Here is a 20,809-nt window from a genome sequence, read left to right as displayed (position 1 = left end):
AGTACTAATTCAAAAACACCTAATATATGTAATAATAATATATATAATATTCACGTATTGCATGTATTCCTCCCATCCTTAGGTGAACGTGCTTGCAGTGACTTATTACCACACTAGAGGTCGCCATTTCCCTTTACCTGTGCTGTGACGTCAGCGCCAACCTGAACGCAACATCACGGACGGACAGACGGACGCACAGCATCGGAGTCAGACGACGACACACCGGAGCGGAAGATGGAGCGTTCCGAGGAGACGCCCGACGTCCTGTGATTGCGGAGGACACAGGACGCAAAGGCGTCACACCCCCAGGACGTCGAACCTCTCCGTAGTCGATGTCAGCTAGCCGCCATGCCGCGCCACCGCCACCACCGCCGCGGCGGGGAGAAGACAACCGAAGAGTGACCATCACCGGCCGGCCGAGCCTCGGGTGAGCACAGCCGCCCGTTGGGTGGACAGATGCCTTGATGCGTGAAAGATTGTTACATGACGTCAGCCATCAATCAGGTTCAATAACTCGGTAGTGCTCCGTTTGGAAAGGGACGCGCACATTGAAAAAACACTTCAACATACTTAAAAGCAGTCATACACAAACAACACACAAACACACATTTCATGTCGACTGATACACGTATGGAAACAAAGTCACACGCGTAATCACACAAATACAGTATACAAAACCACACTCATACACACACGAACAATTAATAGACTCACAAACATACTTGCATGTACACGCAATTGTACACTATACAAATACACACACCTGTACGCAAATACATGCAAAGTCAGACACATGTACAAATACACTTAGATACACACACTAATATGTACACTTCGTACAATATGCATGTACAAACATACTTGCATGCACACACACACACAACAATATTATACTTGGGACCGCCTTTCAAGCGATTGATTACAAGTCTACCAACGTGCTGCAATGGAAAACTGTGACCCTGTATCACGTTTTAAAGTTCCACACACACACAAAATACTGTATCATACACATATTCGATGTTATTGAACCACAATAACACGGCACGATTATCACAGAAGTGTCAACCCGAGCTTCAACCTGATCTGTGACGTCTTCACAATTGACATGGCGGAGGACGAACAGCCGCCCGTCCCTTGGCGTCAGCTGAAATAAGAAGTGTGGATTTGGTGTGTGTTATCACGTTAGCAGTTAGCCGCCGTGCCCTTTTAATGATGAGCGGCTTATCTTCATTTCCTGGTTTGATGCCAACCAGAGAAGCGTCGGAGCCTGGCAGGATGTGATTATCGGGCCCAAAGATTGTGTTTGTGCTAATGAATGCTGTTAGGAAGTAGCCACAGCAGAAAGAATGAGTCACACTATTGATTACTATTACCACACACACACACACACACATGCATGCACACACACACAGGCACTTATCCATACTCAAGCACAAAAAACCCACAAACACCAAAAAGAAAACACACCAAAACACATTTATTAAAGTCAGACACACACATAGAAAGATTCACACATGGTCAAAGTTGCACACATACATACAGTATGACAGACACACATCTCTTGCATGGATGTAGCGGTACAGTAATGATAATGGGGAGTGGGGAGGCAATGCGGGGGTGTGCTTGACACGGGTTGCTACGTCATTGGATGCTATTTTTAGTTGGGTAAACACAGCATGTCAGTGAACACTGCAAAGACACACTCGCAACCTTTGATTAGTCTTCATTATTTGGATTGTCGCCCTTGTTTTGTAATCTTATTGCAAATTTATAATTCGGATTGATTTGATTTAGTTGATGTTTTTTTAGCTTTAACTTCGTTGTTAATTATTTTTTGTTTTTGCCAACTATTATTATTATTATTCACAGTTTATTTTTTACCCCTTTTCTTTACTGTTTTATTATTTATTTTCTGTTTCATAATTTTATTTCATTTTACACGACACAAATATTGTTTTACATATAAGGGTATTTATTTTTATAATTTCCAGTATTTTATTGCTCCATCGTCACCGTTTATTCATGATATTCTTTCATATTGAAAATGTTTTATTTTGCAGTCATTTCTGATTATTTTTTCCAGCAGAATTGGAATGTTTAGTATTGAAGGAGCGTGACGGTGAACCCCCACACCACCGGAGCTAAAAATAGCCCCTGCTCTCTGTCGTCACATGAGGGGGGGGGGGGGGGGATTGTCGCTGGCCTGCGGCATCCCGTCCGTCACTTGTCAAATGTCAACGAGAACGTTTTTACCTCTGTAGGACGGCTGGTCAGGTCAGCGGTGTCTTGTTGTAGGGATGACCTCATCGTGGCTCGGGGTATTGTTGCACACAAAAGGTTACGATAGTGTGTTGTGCTACATGATTGTATTCCGCTTAGACAGAAACAAATAAGGCGTGGATATTTAAAAAAAAAAAAAAAAGCCAGCATCTTTGAGGTATGTGTGTGTGTGCGAGCTTGTAAAGGTGTTAGTGACATTATGAACAAATGAATGGCCGACAGGTTGATATGCGGACAGCTTGATTGTGTTAGCGTGTGTGTCTGGCCATGATCATGGCAAGTGTGTGTGCTGGGCGGAGCGGCCATCAACAAGTCGTGCTTGTGCAAAGTACCAATTTGATGTCACATGAAGACGGGAAGCAACGGGAGGGTGTCTCGCATGCACGCACGCACGCACACACGCGAGCACAAAGCTCATTGTCATGCACAGCCGGCTCTCCCGCTGCTGCTGTGTTGATGTTGTGTAAGTTGTGTTTTTGTGTCACACCTTCCTGTTGTGCCATGTTTACATGACGAGTAAAGGGAGTGCTTGCCGTGCCAAAATCGTACAGAAGTCCATTTGCAAACGTTTAGCTTGGCCATTGACTCGATCGGGTAGCAAATATCAGGTTATTGACACAAGACGGGAGGAGGAGGAGGAGGAGGCCGCGGCCCGGCTCACTGCATCACAACAAAGTCCACAAATCAGGCTAAGGCCTCGTGCGTTTCCACGGCAACAGAGCTTGAGGGAGGGTGGGAGGGGTTGGGGCAGGTGGGGTGGGGTGGGGGTAAGAGGAGGAGAGCGAGAGATGCCAGCTTCTCGGTAATACGCTACCGGGAAACGAGGAAGAGCAGGGCGGGATGCGGCCCGCCGTCGTGAGCGGGATGTCTGCAGGCCCGTCTAGGCGTCACCGCAGCAGACGGCTGGCTGCTCGCTCGCATGGCGGGCTGAGGTTCGCGCTCGCTTTCTTAACATCGGGCTGGCACGTGTGTGCGTGCGGGCGGCATCGTCATGTTTTTTTTCTACGTCTGTGTGCATGTTGTGAGTTTACTTTACGTGTGGTTGTGCGGGAGTTTCCGGGTCTCGCTGCCTGTTTGTACGCGTTTGTGCCTGTTTGTGTTTGCATGTGTGTGTGTGTGTGAGACTTTATATATGTTTGCGTGTAAGGGACATGCGTAAGCCAGCACACTAAAAAAAAAAAAGGGTGTTCTGCACCGTTGTGGGTGTGGACCCAGCTGACTCTACTCACTGCCAATCAACGCATAATCAATTAGAACTGAATTTAGAAAGCAAAAGACCAAACAAAATGATAAAAAACTATGAGAAAAAATCCTAAACTATTCTAACTCTGATTGGCGCTCGTTTTTCCTCCTTTATGGAGGCTGGCCTCCCCCCTTTTGATTTCCCGTCTTCATCCGTGGGAAAAAAGTGTCGGCTCTCCTGAGGGAGAGCGCCTTCCCTTAGGGCTCATCACACTCGACCGAAAGAAAAAAAAAAGCCCTTCATGATTTATTATTACAGGCACTGAAAAGACGTGACTGACTCACACGCAAAATTCACTTGATTCATTCTTCCATCCTTGCTTTCCCTTTTCGTTCCTTTTCATCCTCCCTCCCTTCCTTCATCATCCTTTTCTTCCCTCCTTTCTTGTTTCCTTCCATCCTCCTCTCCTTCCTGTCCGGACGACCGTGTGTGTTTGTTTAGGCTTGCTTGTTGCGTGTCACACATTTGTGTTTGTCGTCGCTGTGCGTTTGTGTCGTGCGCATGTTTGTGTGAGCCGGTCCAGAGAGTTCCCCCACTAAGTGATGGGGCTGGCCCAAACGTAAACACTCTATTGGTTCTTACGACGTGACGGCGTCGAGGGGGGTTGCGCCCGCCGCCGTGTCTTTTTAAAGCATCGGGTCAGGCCTTCGCTCTTGACTCTGCGTCAGCGCCGGCCGCGCGGGGACAAGAGCGGGGCCGCCCCGCTTGAGGATTTAGGTTGCCGGGGGATTTAGGCTCAAAGGATTACCTTGTAATAGATCTGCAGGAGGACGCGCTAAGGACTTTCTCTGTATGGCGTCTGACAGTCCTTCCCTTTTCTTAGGCGCCTACGATGACTCGGGTCCCGTTCTTCCTGACGCGCTGACCGTGGTCCGGGTGATCCAGCCATGCTGATCAAGGAGTACCGCATCCCCATGCCCATGAGCGTGGACGAGTACCGCATAGCTCAGCTCTACATGATACAGGTCGGTAGAATCCGCACTCGCATGAAGGCATATTTACATCAGATCTGACCCGTTTCGAAGTTTGGCCGAATAAAATCACGCGAACCGATTAATCGATTAAATTAAATTGATTTTGTTTTATAGTTTGAGGTGCCACAAAAGCAAAGCAGTCACTCTTTTGTGTGTTTTTTTTTTCCTATGAAGCTCCTTTTTCTCAGAAACGGATGTTTTGGGGTAACGCCAACCGCAGTTGCTGATGACTAAAAATATTGACATCATATTTAGTTGTCGACACCATCTATCCATTACATTTAATATTCTCTGCCTCTCTATACGTCTGTATATCATATTTGCATCGCTTTTAATATCGCTCTGATGCCCCATCTCGTCATCATATTTAACGTTCCAATCTTTTATGGAAGTTAAGTGCAGGCAATGTGTTGACAAGCGTCCATGTGAGTGTGCATGCGTGCGTGTGGAGTAGTTAGTGCCTCAGTGTGGAATTAAATAAGTTCCACCCCCCACGCCCCCACCGCTGTCCCTCCCTTTTCCGGCTCAGCGTCACAGCCGTGTGCCGGTCGCCCCAGTAACGAGTGACATCAGCACGCCGTCGTTCATCAGCCGAGTCCATGTTGCCATGACAACAGGCCGGCCAGGCCGCTGTCATCTCAGACTGAACTTTAAAAAAAAAAAAAAAGAGCTCAGGCTTTAGTGGATCTGAACGCAGCCGCCACCTGCTGCCTGCTTTCGGACCCGGGGGGCGCAATTCTGTCTGATGTCATCAACAACTCGCTGAGATGCATTGTGCCACGGTAGCTTAGTCGTATATCGTGAAAAACATTTTTATTTTGGGGAAGGAAATGTTCATTTAACATGCTGAGGATCCCCTCCGCTATGATTTTCAGAAAAAGAGCCGCGAGGAGAGCTGCGGCGAGGGCAGCGGCGTGGAGATCCTGGAGAACAAACCCTACCAGGATGGGCCCGGTGGCTCGGGTCAGTACACCCACAAGGTTTACCACATCGGCAAGCACATCCCGTCCTGGTTTTGCTCCATCCTGCCTCAGGCCGCCCTGCGCGTGGAGGAGGAGTCATGGAACGCCTACCCGTACACGCGCACCAGGTGGGGGCGCCGTTTCCTTGAGGAGCTTCCGACACCCGAGCCTCAAACGTTTCGCTGACCTCATGCTAGAAATTCCCTAAGCGAGCTCTCCCCTTACACCGCAGGTACACGTGTCCATTCGTAGAGAAGTTCTCCATCGACATCGAGACGTACTACATGCCTGACACCGGCGACCAATCGGATGTCTTTAGTCTGTCCTCTGCTGAGAAGAGACAAAGGACAGTCGGTAAGTCACTAATGTTACTGGGAATCCAAATGGAGTTGCCCATTGATGGTCCCCGCCCCCCCAGACCCCATCGACATCGTCAAGGACTACATCGCCCCCCACGAGTACCTGGCAGAAGAAGACCCCCGACTGTACCAATCGCTCAAGACCAGGCGAGGCCCGCTGTCTGAAGACTGGATCGAGGAGATCAACCGGAGTTCCGGCGACCGCTCGGTCATGTGCGCCTACAAGCTGTGCAAAGTGGAGTTCCGCTACTGGGGCATGCAGTCCAAGACCGAGCGCTTCATCCATGACGTCGGTAGGGCCAAGCACAAAAGCCAAAGCTGACTTTTGACACGATTTGTCGTTTAAGTCCCAAATGGAGTGATTTCAGCTGAACTGCAAAATGTGCAACATTAAAAAGGCAGGCATGACTTTTAATCAAAGTTCTGGCTGCCTCACGGGTATTACGAGCATCCAAGCTAATGAACCAGCAGCTGCTCCATTTCTGGACTCCATTCTCTCATTTGCGGGAATTTATTCCGCTGACTCAGCTTCTTTCCGCGAGTCCCCTTTGTCCCGTCCGTCTAAGTCAGTGCTTCTCAAATAGTGGGGCGCGCCCCCCTTGGGGGGCGCGGTGCTATTCCTGGGGGGGCGCGTGTGACCCTGGGGAACAGGCTTTTTTTTTGGCAGTACTAGAATAAAGTGTAATTGCGCGTTTACTACAGCAGGGGGCAGTGGCGCTCTCATTGTTACTTCTGTCACGTTTGCGACAGTGCAACATTTTACGACTTACAAGACAAGTTAGGATAGTCACGGTGGGGAGGGGGGGCGCGAATAGTTTTCTTCTTGCTAGGGGGGGGCGTAACAGAAAATAATTGAGAAGCACTGGTCTAAGTGAAATGGGGCTCTTGTAATATCCAACCTTTTTACAAGCGCCATAATTACTCTGCCAGCAAAAATCGTTTGCTTCAAAGTGGCGCCGGCCGACGCGGGAGGGACGCCAAGCGAGATGGGACGAGCGTAATTAGAGCTGTCGCCGTCGCAGGTCTGCGCAAAGTGATGGTGCGAGCCCACCGCCAGGCGTGGTGCTGGCAGGACGAGTGGTACGGCCTCACCATCGAGGACATCCGACAGCTGGAGCTGGAGACCCAACTGGCCCTTGCCAAGAAGATGGCCCAATACAGCCTCAGCGAGGAGGGCGGCCCCGACACCAACGGCTGCCCGGCCCCTCAGGACCAGAGCAGGGATCAGGAGCCGCGGGTCGCCGCCGGATCCGCCGCCGAGACCGAGGCCGGCGAAGTGAAGCAGGGCGCGTTGGACAACCGGGGCGAGCTAACCAAGCAGTGGTCCACGTCGTCCCGATCCTCCAACAGGTCGTCCAAGAGAGGAGGTACGTTGCGCCGTCCCGTTTTGTAAAACATGGTTCGGGGATTGGCCAGGTTACCGGAGCACTTCCGCTCGAAGGCATATTTACGTGAAGTGATGTCATTAGACATCACGGAGCGACAAGCTAATTGCCGATGTCATCATTTTGACCGCTAAAGCGGAACACGCTAGCGTGGAGCAGCCATGTGAAGGCCGGCTACTTTGGCGTCTCCTTCCAGGAAGTCCTTCTCATCACAGCCTGAGCGAGTGGAGGATGCAGAGCATTGCGCGAGAGTCCGACGACAGCACGGATGATGAGTTCTTTGACGCGCACGGTAAGGTCCTCGGTGACACACACCTGCACACACGCAAAGATGGAGGAGGAGCTAGCTCACCGCGGCCGGTGTCCTCTTCAGACAGCTTCTCCGACGGCGAGGACGCCTTCCCCAAGGAGATCACCAAGTGGAGCTCCAACGACCTGATGGACAAAATGGAAACCATCGAAGTGGACGAAGGTCAAGGTGAGGTGGCGGCCATTTTCCGCCTGGCGTATCTCCATCGCGTGTGACGTGGGCCTTTGTGCGTCAGAGTCGCTGTATCCCGAGTCGGCCGGGGAATTCGGCGCCATGACCAACGAGGAGACGCATGTCGAGGTGTCCTACACGCCCTTCTCGCCACACCAATGAAATTTCTCATGGTGTCTTACGTGTCCTCGACGCTTTTGCCTCCTCCCGTAGGCATCTCAGCAATGTCTGCAGTCATCCAAAATTCACGTGCTAATTCTGGTCCTGCATGGAGGAAACATATTGGACACGGGCTCAGGTACCCATCAAGTGTTAGCCTTTAGCTAGCAGCCTGAATTTGTTTGCTTTATGAGATGCGTGTACTTATTTGCTGGAGCAGGCGAACAAGCGAGCAAGCAAGGTGACGTCAACACTCTGAGCGGCGCCTTCGAGACGGTGATGAGGGTTCACTACCCGACCGCACTGGGCCGCATCGCCATCCGCACAGTACCGTGTCCCGCTGTCTGCGTGGAAGCCTTCTCGCTGGTGTCCAAGTGAGTTGTGTGTCTTTTTTGTTTGCATGTCAAATTTGGAGGCGGCCACATCCTCCAGATTTCGAAAACCTTGGACATCAAAAAAGTCAATTGTCGGTCGGCGTGTCCTCCCTCCGCAGCCTGAGTCCGTACAGCTACGACGAGGGCTGCCTCTCGAGCAGTCAGGATCACATCCCGCTGGCCGCGCTGCCGCTGCTCGCCACGTCGGCGCCGCAGTACCAGGACGCCGTGGCCGCCGTCATCCTCAGAGCCAACCAGGTGTACGCCGACTTCATCAGGTCGCTGGAAGGAACCTCCTTCAACGGACAGGTCAGCACAGCGCAAGAAATGAATTGTTTTTATAGGACGATGCTTGCAATCGTGACGTCTTTTGCAGGTGTGCGTGATCGGAGACTGCGTGGGAGGCATCCTGGGCTTTGACGCTCTGTGCAGTAGTTCGGTTCTGGTGTTGGAAAGTCCCAACAGCAGCAGGCGGGGCAGCGCCGTCAGCGTGCAGGTACCATCCGTCGTCTCGCGGTTAGCTTAGCATGGGAGCTAACGGCGCGCGTCCCGGTTGGCGCGTCAGGACACGGAGCTGCTTTCTCCCGGCATCGTCATCAACAGCGCCTCGCCGTCCCTGGAGGGAAGTCGGCACCTGAGCCGGAGTAACATCGACATCCCTCGATGCTCGGGGCCCGACGACCCCAAGAAGCAGCTGCCGCGCAAACGCAGCGACTCCTCCACCTACGAGATTGACACCATCAAGCATCATCAGGCCTTCTTGTCCAGGTCAGTGGTATAACTTATTTATGGCTGGGTGGAGTGTTGTCCAGGTTCTACCACATCAACCACTTTGTTTTTGTTTGGTTTTGGGAGCAGCCTGCACTCCAGCGTGATCCACGCCGAGCCTTGCTCTCGCCGCTCCAGCAACAGCACCATGCTGGAGGGAGGCTCACTGGGCAAGTTTGACTTTGAGGTGACAGACTTCTTCCTGTTCGGATCTCCTCTGGGCCTGGTGCTGGCGCTCAGGAAGACGGTGGTGCCCTCATTGGACGGTGAGGATGCCGTAAATGTCTGCAGAGACTTTGATTCGTGTGGAATGCAACTGGCTGACGGCGGGCGTGTTTTGTCTTGTGTGTCTTCAGTGACGGCTCTGCGTCCGGCCTGCCAGCAGGTGTACAACCTGTTCCACCCGGCAGACCCGTCAGCCTCTCGCCTGGAGCCTCTCTTGGACAAACGCTTCCACCTGCTGCCCCCCTTCAGCGTCCCGCGCTACCAGCGCTTCCCCCTGGGCGACGGACACTCGGCTCTGCTGGGTGCGCATATTTTCCATCCGTCTCAGATGATTTCAAGCAAGCCCTTTTAACGAGTAGCTTGTGCCTCCAGTGGAGACGGTGCAGAGTAACCCTCAGCTCCTGATGGAGCCGGCGCTCCATCGCAGTCAGGAGACCGGCGTGAACGAGACCTGCATCCCCGTGCCCGTCCTCAACTGGCCGTCCTCCAGTCAGTAACCATCAGCTTCTTCGTCTTTTGAAGACCTGGGAGACCTTCAAGTCCTATTTGCTTTGGCTGTTTTGCTTCTCACCAGCAGATGGCGGCACTCACATTTCAGTGGACGCGCCATACCCGCCTCCGTCCACGTCTCCCGGGGTGCCTCACATCCGTTGTCACCGCCGAGCGAGCGAGGCCAGCCTGGCGAGCCAGGTGTCGGGATTGGCCGACTCCTACGCGGCCTCCAACGTCGCCAACAGTAAGTCGGCTTCCAGCCTTTCCGCACAGTCCTCGGGCACTGATACCTAAACGTCCCCTCAGCCGGCCCGGTGGAAAAAAGGCCCAGTCTTCTGTCCCAGCTGCCCAAATCCTACCGTAAACTCGCCTCCCGGACGCCGTCGTTGCGCTCGTGCAGGAAAACCCGACAGGTGTTCCCGAGAGGCGCCGAGTCGAAACCCAGCTCGGACGCCGGCTCTGACATCACAGACGTCAGCTCAGCCGGGGCGCTAAAGAACTTGAAGCAAGGTACCCCCGGGGTGTGCAGTGTGAGGACACCAGCTCCTTCTTCGTACCCCCTGAGACGTCCTCTTCCTCCTTAGGATAGATAGCCGTCCTCGGTTAGGCGAACTTGCACTTTTGGTGTCGTGACCCTCTGGCGTTCCTCTCTTAGGCAAAAAGTGAAAAGCCATTTTTCTACCGTGTTATTGGAAGAAAGCTGGAAACATGGCTTCAATGCGCGCTTGTCCATTTTCAATGTTGCAGTCGCATCCCGCTGGTGGGGCAGCAAGCGGATGGACTACGCCCTCTACTGCCCCGATGCCCTGACGGCCTTCCCCACCGTGGCCCTGCCGCACCTCTTCCACGCCTCCTACTGGGAGTCCACCGACGTGGTGTCCTTCCTGCTCCGACAGGTTGCTCGCGTCCGGGCTCGCTGGCGCTTTTCAATGTCGAGCGGCTGAACGTGGCCACTTTCGCAGGTGATGAGGCACGAGAACTCCGGAATTCTGGAGCTCAACGGTAAAGAAGTGTCGGAGTTCACGCCGTCCAAGCCCAGGGAGAAATGGTTGCGCAAACGCACTCATGTCAAAATTCGGGTAAGAATACGGTTTACTTTTGATTCTGGCACAGCTCGTTAAACACGCCCCCCCCTGTCAGAATGTGACTGCCAACCACCGCGCGAATGACGGCGTGTTCATGGAGGACGGCGCCCAGACGATGACGGCTCGCTTCATGTACGGCCCGCTGGACATGGTGACGCTCACGGGAGAGAAGGTAAGCGTCCGGGTTTGCTCGCGTTCAACATCAGCTGGATAACGCGGGCATTTTCGCACCAGATCGACATTCACATCATGACGCAGCCGCCCTCGGGCGAATGGGTCTACTTCGACACGCAGCTCACCAATAGCAGCGGCCGCGTCTCGTACGCGCTCCCCGACAACAAGCGGCTGGGCATGGGGGTGTATCCCGTCAAAATGGTGGTCAGGTACGCAGGAGGAGAATCGCCTCGGTGGCGTGGAACGACTTGGCATCGTCTTGGCTTTTTCCCGTCACAAGGGGCGACCACACCTTCGCAGACAGCTACCTCACCGTGGTGCCGCGCGGGACCGAGTTTGTGGTGTTCAGCATCGACGGCTCGTTTGCCGCCAGCGTGTCCATCATGGGCAGCGACCCCAAGGTGCGAGCGGGAGCCGTGGATGTGGTCAGGTAAGGACTCTCCATTTTGTTTCCTTGGATGATTCGGATCCCTCAGTGTACATTTTGGATTTGGGTCAGGTACTGGCAGGACCTGGGCTATCTCATCGTGTACGTGACGGGGCGTCCGGACATGCAGAAGCAGCGCGTGGTGGCATGGCTCTCACAGCACAACTTCCCGCACGGCGTGGTCTCCTTCTGCGACGGCCTGGTTCACGACCCGCTCCGCCACAAGGCCAACTTCCTCAAGTGCCTCGTCGGCGAGGTCGGGCCATTATCCGTCGTCGGAGAAAATGAAGAAATGGAACTCCGCCCAAGAGATTGACCCCCTTTCTCTCTCTCTCTCTCTCGATGCACTCAGGCCCAAATGAGGATCTTCGCCGCCTACGGCTCCAGCAAGGACATATCGGTGTACTCCAACGTCGGCCTCCCGCCGTCGCACATCTACATCGTGGGAAGACCCACAAAGAAGATGCAGCATCAGTGTCAGGTATGATCATGAAGCCACCGAGGATGAAGGGCCGTGGTGGTGGAGAAGAATGACCTAAGCGAGCACCATCTTGCATTCAGTTCATTCCAGATGGCTACGCCTCGCACCTGTCCCAGCTGGAGTACAACCAGCGTTCCCGTCCCGCCAAGCCGGCCAGCGCCCGCATGGTCCTGCGCAAGCGCAGCTTCGGGATGGGCGGCGCCTCGGGGGACTTCCTGCGCAAGCGCAACCACATCTTCCGCACCATTTCCGCAAAGAAGCCCGGCGGAGCGCCATCCACCTCGCCCAAGCCTCCGGGCCGGACGGAGCGGACGCAGAGCCAGTGCGAGGCGGAGCGGGGCACGACGCCGCCGGCGATGGCGGTGGCGGCGGCGCAGCGGAGCATGAGCTTGGCGGCCGGATGCTGGGGACGCGGTGGAAGCACCAAGGAGGGAGGTGCCGAGTTGTTGGGCCCCAAATGAGCTGGTAGCAAACCGGCTGGAGCCACCGTGATCTCAAAGAAGGAGTGGACTCGACATGACTGTGTAGCATGACTCTTTTACACTAACACTTTTCTATAGGACACGACAAGGGAACGTTTCAATTCATTCATGTAACGAGCCTTAAGCTAACGTGATACACACACACACACGGCATACAGTATAAAAGCATTTTCTACTGCATACAAGCAGAGCGCCCATTCGATGTAACAGCTCAGGTTCATTTCATTTGACAAACGTTGCCATGGTAATCCGCTCTTTGTTTCCTATGGAAAGCGGTTTGAGCGTTACAGAACGTTACAAAGACTGAATAATGCTCCGATTGCTTTCCATACTCGTTGCCACCGTCCTACAACAATTTGTTTCTCCATACAAGCCCTCCAGGTTCCTTCAATGTGGCCAACAAGACCTTGTACACAGCACTAATCCCTTTAGAGTGCTTTGCTTTGCAATACCTCTCATCGACCTGCTAGGGGCGCTGTGGTCCTATGTACTGCTGCTGCTACTGCTGCTGGGAGTTTCTACTTTTTGCTCCTTTTGGAAATATTTACTGCTTGAATGTTTAACGTGTATTTTTTTTTCCACCCTTTTTTTTTCCTGGTGGATTTTCGTGACAAGCTGGCACCATGACGTTTACACGCCTCGCCAATAGAGGGCAGCGTAAAGTTGTTGCTGTAAAAGGAAATTTCCTGTACTGTACGTCTGATGATACAAGGTGTAAGCATTCTAACCGACAAAAATGATGTCAGTAAAAGCATCTTAAGCCGATAAAGTGAGTGAGTGTAACAAATGTGTGGATGAAGTCAGAACTTCAAACTTTGTAAGGTTTTGCATTGCTTTTCTTCGTGGCTTGGTTCTGCTGTTTTGGTCAGCAAGTAATTTGACGGTTCCAGACTGTGCGCTCCAGCTCAGTTCCAAGGAGGAAAATGACATTACAAGTGAACCTGGTGCTAGCTTGTAACGAAATGTACTTTATGAAAGGCCTTAAAAAAAAGGATACTATCGTTATAGCACTCCAGCGCAAAAGCCAAATGATCCTTTCACACTGTAGTTAATCAACTGCATAACCTCACTCGTAGAAAAACAAGAACCTCTAAATCCGTAATGCATGTCTTATTTATTGATTTCAGTCATTTTATGGGGATGAAGATAATTATGTAAATGTGCCAAAATAGTGGTAGTACATATTTGTTATTTTAGAAGGAAATGGGCGCTATTGTACGTTGTTACTTGCTCTACAAGAAAAAGGGATTCTTGCTGCAAACGAATGGAGGTGACGTTAGAACTCGAAATGTAAAGGAATGATCCGTGTCTCCTTTTTGCCCATTGGATATTTCGTTTGGAAGCAAATATTAAAAATAGACAAGAGTGGTTATTTGACTTTTGTTTTAAAAATGTTGTTGTAGTGGGTTGACACGGGGGAACACCAACTAGTGCAGTGCTTCTCAATTATTTTCTGTTACGCCCCCCCCTAGCAAGAAGAAAACTATTCGCGCCCCCCTTCCCCACCGTGACTATCCTAACTTGTCTTGTAAGTCGTAAAATGTTGCACTGTCGCAAACGTGACAGAAGTAACAATGAGAGCGCCACTGCCCCCTGCTGTAGTAAACGCGCAATTACACTTTATTCTAGTACTGCCAAAAAAAAAGCCTGTTCCCCAGGGTCACACGCGCCCCCCCAGGAATAGCACCGCGCCCCACTATTTGAGAAGCACTGGCCTAGGTGACTGATTCACAATTTGGTTTTGTCTGATATCACAGATTAAATAAAGAAAACCAACTGGCTGATTGATTTGTTTTAATTGAGAGGAAAAAAAAACAGCAAAAGCATTTCACTAGCTGACCAGGAGATGGCGACAGCGTGGCATCTGAAGACCATGGATTGTTTGTTCTGCTATAGCCTAGGTGACTGATTCACAATTTGGTTTTGTCTAATAATAGATATTAAATAAAGAAAACCAACTGGCTAATTGATTTGTTTTAATTGAGAGAAAAAAAAACATCAGCAAAAGCATTTCACTAACTGACCAGGAGATGGCGACAGCGCGGCATCTGAAGACTATGGATCGTTCTGCTATGCCGGTTTAAAAAAAAAAAAAAAACGTAATTAGCTAGGGGTCAAAGGTCAAAGTTTACGGTTCAAAGTTCACCCAGGGGTCAAAGGTCGGTTCAAAGTTCACGGGGTCATGTGCACATTTTCGATTTTTAACTAGAGTTGAAAGTTCAAGGTTCAAAGGTCACCCAGGGGTCACCACGGGGTCACCACGGGGTCACCACGGGGTCACCGCGGGTTCAAAGTTCAGGGTTCACTTTTTTTTTTTTTTTTTTTTTTTTATTAGGTTAACCTTTATTTAACCCAGTGCTTCTCAATTATTTTCTGTTACGCCCCCCCCAGCAAGAAGAAAACTATTCGCGCCCCCCCTCCCCACCGTGACTATCCTAACTTGTCTTGTAAGTCGTAAAATGTTGCACTGTCGCAAACGTGACAGAAGTAACAATGAGAGCGCCACTGCCCCCTGCTGTAGTAAACGCGCAATTACACTTTATTCTAGTACTGCCAAAAAAAAAGCCTGTTCCCCAGGGTCACACGCGCCCCCCCAGGAATAGCACCGCGCCCCCCAAGGGGGGCGCGCCCCACTATTTGAGAAGCACTGAACTAGTGTGATGGCTAACCCTTTTGCCTTATGTTCGGGAGAACCGAGTTCGAGTCTCACACTATGCAAACTTTAGCTCAAAGTCCGCTTCGTGTGGGGCTCGAACCATGGTCTCCCGAACACCGGGTAAAGTTATAAACCATTTTGGCAAGGGAAGTCGGCCGTTTTTTTTTAGGTAGTGTACTGAACATAGAGGACGTCTGGCCAAAAATGAGAAAGAAAAATTGACATGTTCATTTTACGCTGGGTTACATACAAGTGAATGGGGGCACTGCCATCACGTGGTAAGTTAGCGTCATTACATGAATGGCTTTTGACTGTAGTTTATGAAGCGGTTCATGTAATGACGGCAAGCTACCGCAAGATGGCAGTGCCCCCATTCACTTGTATGTAACCCAGCGTAAAATGACCATGTCCATTTCCATTTCATCATTGCTCTTTCTTTAATGACAATATGATTTTAGTTCAGTTACAACATGGTTATTAGAACTTAAACATATGAGTTTATTATTATTTGAGCACTTTATTCATGATCACCAATAAAGTAAAGTAACAAACTACACTTCAATTTTTGTCAGGTGTGAGTCCGTCTCAAACCAATTTGACAAACTCCTCTTTGGTGACTTTATGAAGTTACGGCATTGCACAATGTTGGGGGGTGGGGGGGTCAACCAGCTACTCCATTTTTTTCTTCATGCAACTGCTCGGAGGACTGCATGGAAATGATTTATTTGTAATATGAACGAGCATTGTGTTTCAGGTGTTATCAAATGAATACTTACATTTTTGGAGGGTAATCTCCACACTTAAATGGCTGAATGGTTTGATCGGCACGCTCAATTTATATACACAGAAAACTTTATTAATCAACCTCAAACGTTGAGTAGTCGTCGACGGTCAAAGCCTCATTGGCTGGGAAAAAATAAGTTAAAATATATATTTTTTTAAATGTAGCAACCGGTATAAATGACTGCAACACGGAAGAGTGACGACGACGCTAATGTGTACAACGGTGACGACGAGCTTTTGGATCTTTCAATGTGTGTGCCTGCGTGTGTCTAAAGTGCACGAGGCCTCTTGGGGGTGATTTGTTGGCTAGCTTGTTCCTCCTCCTGCAGCGCACAGCGGAAAGACTTGACTTTATCTGAAAGAACAAAGAAGAGCTTCAGAGCTGGTCAAGATGGAGACGCAGCTTTTTACCTCTCAACTCGGTGAGGATGTCAATCTTCTGCTCCAGGATTTGCTCCAGCTGCGTTGCGTACGACTCCACGTCGTAGTCCACCTCCTCCGTCATCTCCAGCAACACTTTCTCGTCCTCCAGGCAGCGTATGGACTCCTGGAATTGCAACACATTGTGTTGGAAAGTACATTTTCCACATAATATCAAAATGATTTGTGGCACAAAGATGACCTGGAAGACTGCTCTATGATCCTCCAGAACCTGCTCTTCCATCTCCACCAGCTGCGAGACTGCCTCGTGGAAGGTGAAAAGCTGTGGAGAGACCTCCTCCTCCTGCGGATGACACACGCTGGCAGTGAAGCGGATGGCCCGCGTGGCGAGACCCAGGCAACGCTCACGTTCTGTTCGCAGAGCAGCTTGAGGTCATCTCTTTGCGGGGAGCTTCCCACGCCCCACTGGGCCTCCAGGACTTCCAGCTGGTTGACTTGTTCAGCCGTCAGAGGGTCCGTGACGGTCTCTGGCTCCACCGACAGCTCCTTCGCTCTGATCGGACAGAACAGGGTTGGTGAATCGGCGTCCGATTGGACAGGACGAGTTGAGACGTGAGGTCATACTCGTAAGTGGGAGAAAGGTCGGAGCGAGCGCTCTGCGAAAAGGGAATATCCGAGGGACTGATGCCGAACTCCTTCACCCTGCGAGCACAGTGGACATGAAACATTCAGTCCCGTATGTCACGTCTCGGCCCACATGGCGCCTCACCTGTTGGCATAACGAAGCGTGTTCAAGGTGTTTTCACAGGACGCCATTCCGGGAGAGATGGTGGCGATCATGCTGGTCCGAGAGTTCTCGCCAATGAAGGAATCCCTCAGCACCTGAGTCAACTTGCTGGCCCGGAAGGGAGTGTGCGGTTTGTTCCGACCCAGAGCTCGGATACACTCCTGCTCGGGGACAGCGAGGTCATCAGCGAGACGGTCGCCGATGTTTCGGCACGGGACATTTCCGGAGACTTGACCTTGAGGGCCAGCAGGCTCTTGTTGATCTCGGCTCCTTCCAGGCGCGTCTGGCGGTCGGCGCTGGACGTGTCGGCGCCCCGCTCGTTCCCCGCCAGATCGATGAGGGAGAACTTGCCGTGCATCTTGCCCCGCCGCCGCAGGATGATCTGGAAGACGGCGTGGCTGCGCGAGGAGTGGGCGTTGGCCGAGGTTTGGCCGGACGTCCTGAGGGAGGTGCGTTGACGCTAACGGCAGGGCAGACTTTCCCGCAACGAGACTACATGGAAAGATCCCGCACCTGCAGCTGTTTCCCACTTCGATGAGCTTGAGGACATCTTCGGTGCCTTTCACCTCCCGCTCCTGCAGCCCCACCACCTGCACCTGCTGCTTGCCGTCCTCCAGCACACGCAACTTGGCTTTGCGGTTCAGCAGGTCAAACACCTTTAAAAGCAAAACGCGCTGAGCAAAACGAAACAACCTCCATCGTCGTCAAGGCGACTTGCCTTCCCGCTGTAGATCTCAAAAAAGGTGGAAAAGACTTGGAGGTCCAGCTTCTTGTAGATCGGCTTCTTCAACATGAGAAAGACGTCTCTGGCTGCACACATCAGCCAGAAGAAAAGTTACAAGACATGATTTTGTAAGGTACATAAAAAGAGTTGGTTTACCAGAAAGTGCGTAGATGCCCTTGGAGCAGTCCTGGTTCTTCCCGGAGAAGTCGCCTCCCATGGTCTGAAAGGAAAGGCCGGGTCAACGAAAGGCACGGCACGGCGCCGGGCTCATCCTGGCTGTCCAAATAAAAGCACTCACGTGTGTTTTCCCACTTCCTGTTTGTCCGTAGGCGAAGCAGGTGGCCATTCCCCGCTCAAATATGGTCTCCACCAGCGGCTGAGCGGTGAACCTGCCAGCCAGCGTTTAGCCACAACAATGCTCAAAGCTGACACAACTCTGTGTGAAATGTCGCACGGGTGGTGCGGCCCACCTGTAGACCATCTCGTTGGTGGAGTTCTCGTCAAAGGCGTAGTCAAAGCGGAAGGTTTGGTTCTCCAGGTAGCGCGTCAGGTCCACCTTCTGTTTGGGCTCGTGGACCATCACCACGTCCTTGCTGGGAATGGTGATCACGTCCAGATCTTTGACGGACAGTTCTAGACGGCCAGACAAAGGGGTCAGATCTGCGTGGCTGCACCGCTCCGGAAGTTGCACGTCGAGCTGCGTACCTTTTTTATTGAGGGGCCTGGCACGCACGCACACGCATATCCGATGTTCCTCAATCTGGAGACAGTAACAGTAAATTTAATTTGACAAATAATTTCATACGCCTAAAATGACAAATTATATTATTGAATGAAATGTGTATGTATGTCATTTAAAAAAAAAAAAAAGCATTTTTAGCCACTTTGTGGAATTTTGAATTGATATTATTTTTTATTATATTATTATTTTACATCAACTAATGGACAATTGAATCGCTTATTATGCAACGTACCAGGTCATTGGAGGTCAAGGGTCGGTAGTCCAAACTGGCCCGGAAGTCTCGGATCATGCACATGATCTCGTAGTTTGGCAAGTTCACGTCGACTTCCTGCAACAACACACGTGTTGTGTCACATAATCCCTTAAGTGTGCGTACGTGCACGGCTCTCACCTGAGCTCGCTTCTCTCTGAGTTCCTGCTGCTGGAGTCGGCGCTTCTCTCGCTTCTCCTGCAGCTTCTCCACTTCCTTCACGCAGTTGGACTTCCTTCGCGCTGTAAGAGCACAAGTGTTATTAGCATCATCATTTCAAGTCAGACAAAAAAATCCATTGTCATTAAACATTTATTGAAATATGAAACCAATCGTGTGTGTTCAAGTTGTATTAGCATGAGCAAATTTGCACTCCATCCCACAAATGTTCTGTATGCGTGACGACTCGTGACCCTCAAAGGCTCTTTTGAGAAGGTCTAGTCCAGCTGCGAGCATCATGACATCATTTTGCTCACGGGTCAAAAGCGCCAACGCTTGTGTGAGTGCGTGCGCTACCATTCTGCTGCTGGAGCAGCGATTGGTTGGCTGCTGCCGTTGCTGCTGCTGCTGTGGGCTGGGTGGTGATGGACGGAGGAGGGGGCTCAACGGGCTGGCTGTGCTGGCTCGGACGGGCTCGGGTGGTTCCCACTGCCGCAGCTGAAGAGTCAACAATTGGAAAAGACACTTTGATTTCGCTTAATAGGCCCATTTATAGTGACGACATCATCATCAACAACACTGGTACAGGCGTACCTCGGTTTTCCCGCGGGGCGTTTTCAGGTTTGGGTATGGCCGTAGTTCGTCGGGTCTGGCGGGGTTGAGAGAGCATCAAAACAAACCCGCTGTTAAATATAATGACGGAAAGAACAGACCTTGGGCACTTTGCTGGGCTTGGCGATGTTGGAAGGAGGAAGAGGAGTTTCTGGACTCGGGGGCACGTCTTCCTCAGGGGCAAGATCCGGGTTCAGCGCAAAGACGCTCTCCAGGTCGATCTATGTGGCGCAGATGTCGGCTTGAATACGATATGGATGAAAACGCCTCGGGTGGAAGGCGTTTACCTCTTTCCCTTTGGTGTCGCCATTCTCGATCCACTCCACCGTCACGCTGTCGTTGTCCTCGTGCAGCGACGTGACCATCGCTTGGTGGATACGACCTGTGTGTGTGGGGGAAATTCAAATGAATAGATTTGTGAGCTGATTTGTATCCCAAACGTATCCTCAATTCTTTGCTGAAAGGGCAAAGTTCTCATCTTGGTGCCAGGGAACTATGTCGGGGTGAGGGGAGGAGTTGAATTGAGACAGATTCAATCCGAAAAATTAAATTGATGTGTCATGGCTATCGCAAGCAAAAACTAGAGTCGCCCTTGAGGCTACAACAGGCTCAAGGCTGGACCGGTGGACCCTAGTCAGGGTGTGGCAATAAGGCAGGCCCACTTGACTGACAGCCATCCACCCCATTGTGACATTTCAAACCGGAAGCAGCCGTTCGGAGGAAGATGTGGCCTACTCATGGGATGGAGACCTCTTCCTCCTTCCCTCATCTCAGCCTCCCGCACCGCCGGCGGATGCAGAGCACACATGATGCCGCTCATCTCACACCGGGAGGAGAGAACCTCGGGAGGGGGGGAAGCTTCCGAGACAAGTGACATCACTTACGGAGCATCACGCCACCGCCTGGGTCGGCTGACACCGGGCGTCAGAATGGAAAAAGCCCGCGTTTCTTTCGGCGGACATGTTAGGGCGCTCAGGAAAATGACGGTGACGACGACGACGGTGGCGCAAATGTTTGCTAGTCGCGGGGAACACCGGCGGTGGCAGAAGCAGGACCGGCGGGGAGGACATGGTGTAGTCGGCTTACGTACCGTCGCTCCGCTTTATTTCCACGTAGATGCCCACGAAGATCTTCCCGTAGATGGCGGCCATCGCCCCGCTCTCCACGAGGGCGTCTTTCCTTCTCTCCCTCTCCTGTTTTTATTTATTCTATTTGAATAAAATGTAATTTGGTGAGCTTGCGCGTGCGCGTGCCAAGTTGTGCTGGCTGGCTGGCCACTGGTCGCCAGGCAGAGGCAGGGAGGGGCACCAGTGCGCATGCGCGGTTGTCCATTCAGCGTCACCGGTGACACTGTCATTGTATTA

The 20,809-nt window shown here is 51.5% G+C and overlaps 2 protein-coding genes across 2 annotated transcripts; one reads left to right on the top strand and one right to left on the bottom strand.

The window, feature by feature from the left end:
• Positions 1-72: 72 nt before the first annotated feature.
• On the top strand, positions 73-13,721 carry LOC133163508 (membrane-associated phosphatidylinositol transfer protein 2-like). The gene is made up of 26 exons (XM_061293466.1): positions 73-427; positions 4,347-4,488; positions 5,373-5,587; positions 5,692-5,813; positions 5,878-6,111; positions 6,841-7,185; positions 7,400-7,495; positions 7,577-7,681; positions 7,749-7,813; positions 7,898-7,982; positions 8,064-8,217; positions 8,337-8,526; positions 8,594-8,713; positions 8,783-8,985; positions 9,076-9,251; positions 9,342-9,512; positions 9,583-9,699; positions 9,785-9,946; positions 10,450-10,598; positions 10,665-10,781; positions 10,843-10,959; positions 11,022-11,170; positions 11,242-11,391; positions 11,461-11,644; positions 11,741-11,869; positions 11,950-13,721. Exons 2-26 carry the CDS (start codon positions 4,411-4,413, stop codon positions 12,328-12,330), a joined length of 4,014 nt encoding a protein of 1,337 aa, XP_061149450.1. The 5' UTR covers positions 73-427; positions 4,347-4,410; the 3' UTR covers positions 12,331-13,721.
• A 1,704-nt stretch (positions 13,722-15,425) lies between these two features.
• Positions 15,426-20,743, bottom strand: LOC133163005 (kinesin-like protein KIF2A). The gene is made up of 20 exons (XM_061292501.1): positions 20,536-20,743; positions 19,733-19,827; positions 19,547-19,666; positions 19,428-19,482; positions 19,191-19,331; positions 18,816-18,916; positions 18,657-18,752; positions 18,388-18,442; positions 18,153-18,315; positions 17,981-18,071; positions 17,839-17,902; positions 17,677-17,768; positions 17,472-17,614; positions 17,194-17,398; positions 16,941-17,119; positions 16,796-16,873; positions 16,580-16,724; positions 16,413-16,514; positions 16,202-16,337; positions 15,426-16,145 (listed from the first exon to the last, which is right to left on the bottom strand). The coding sequence occupies exons 1-20, from the start codon at positions 20,594-20,596 to the stop codon at positions 16,060-16,062; spliced, it is 2,208 nt and encodes a 735-aa protein (XP_061148485.1). The 5' UTR covers positions 20,597-20,743; the 3' UTR covers positions 15,426-16,059.
• Positions 20,744-20,809: the final 66 nt, after the last annotated feature.

Source organism: Syngnathus typhle, linkage group LG12 (assembly GCF_033458585.1).
Source record: "Syngnathus typhle isolate RoL2023-S1 ecotype Sweden linkage group LG12, RoL_Styp_1.0, whole genome shotgun sequence".
Taxonomy (NCBI): Eukaryota; Metazoa; Chordata; class Actinopteri; order Syngnathiformes; family Syngnathidae; genus Syngnathus; species Syngnathus typhle.
The sequence above is the reverse complement of the archived record's forward strand: the minus strand, read 5'-3'. Positions and strand labels throughout refer to the sequence as shown.

Excerpts from the sequence above, each read along its gene's own strand:
- LOC133163508 (XM_061293466.1), top strand. The coding sequence starts at position 4,411 with ATGCTGATCAAGGAGTACCGCATCCCCATGCCCATGAGCGTGGACGAG. Across the intron at positions 6,112-6,840 it reads GCGCTTCATCCATGACGTCG|GTCTGCGCAAAGTGATGGTG; the intron begins GTAGGGCCAAGC and ends TCGCCGTCGCAG. Across the intron at positions 9,947-10,449 it reads GGCCTCCAACGTCGCCAACA|TCGCATCCCGCTGGTGGGGC; the intron begins GTAAGTCGGCTT and ends TCAATGTTGCAG.
- LOC133163005 (XM_061292501.1), bottom strand. The coding sequence starts at position 20,596 with ATGGCCGCCATCTACGGGAAGATCTTCGTGGGCATCTACGTGGAAATA. Across the intron at positions 19,828-20,535 it reads GGAAATAAAGCGGAGCGACG|GTCGTATCCACCAAGCGATG; the intron begins GTACGTAAGCCG and ends CCACACACACAG. Across the intron at positions 19,667-19,732 it reads GCGACACCAAAGGGAAAGAG|ATCGACCTGGAGAGCGTCTT; the intron begins GTAAACGCCTTC and ends TGCGCCACATAG.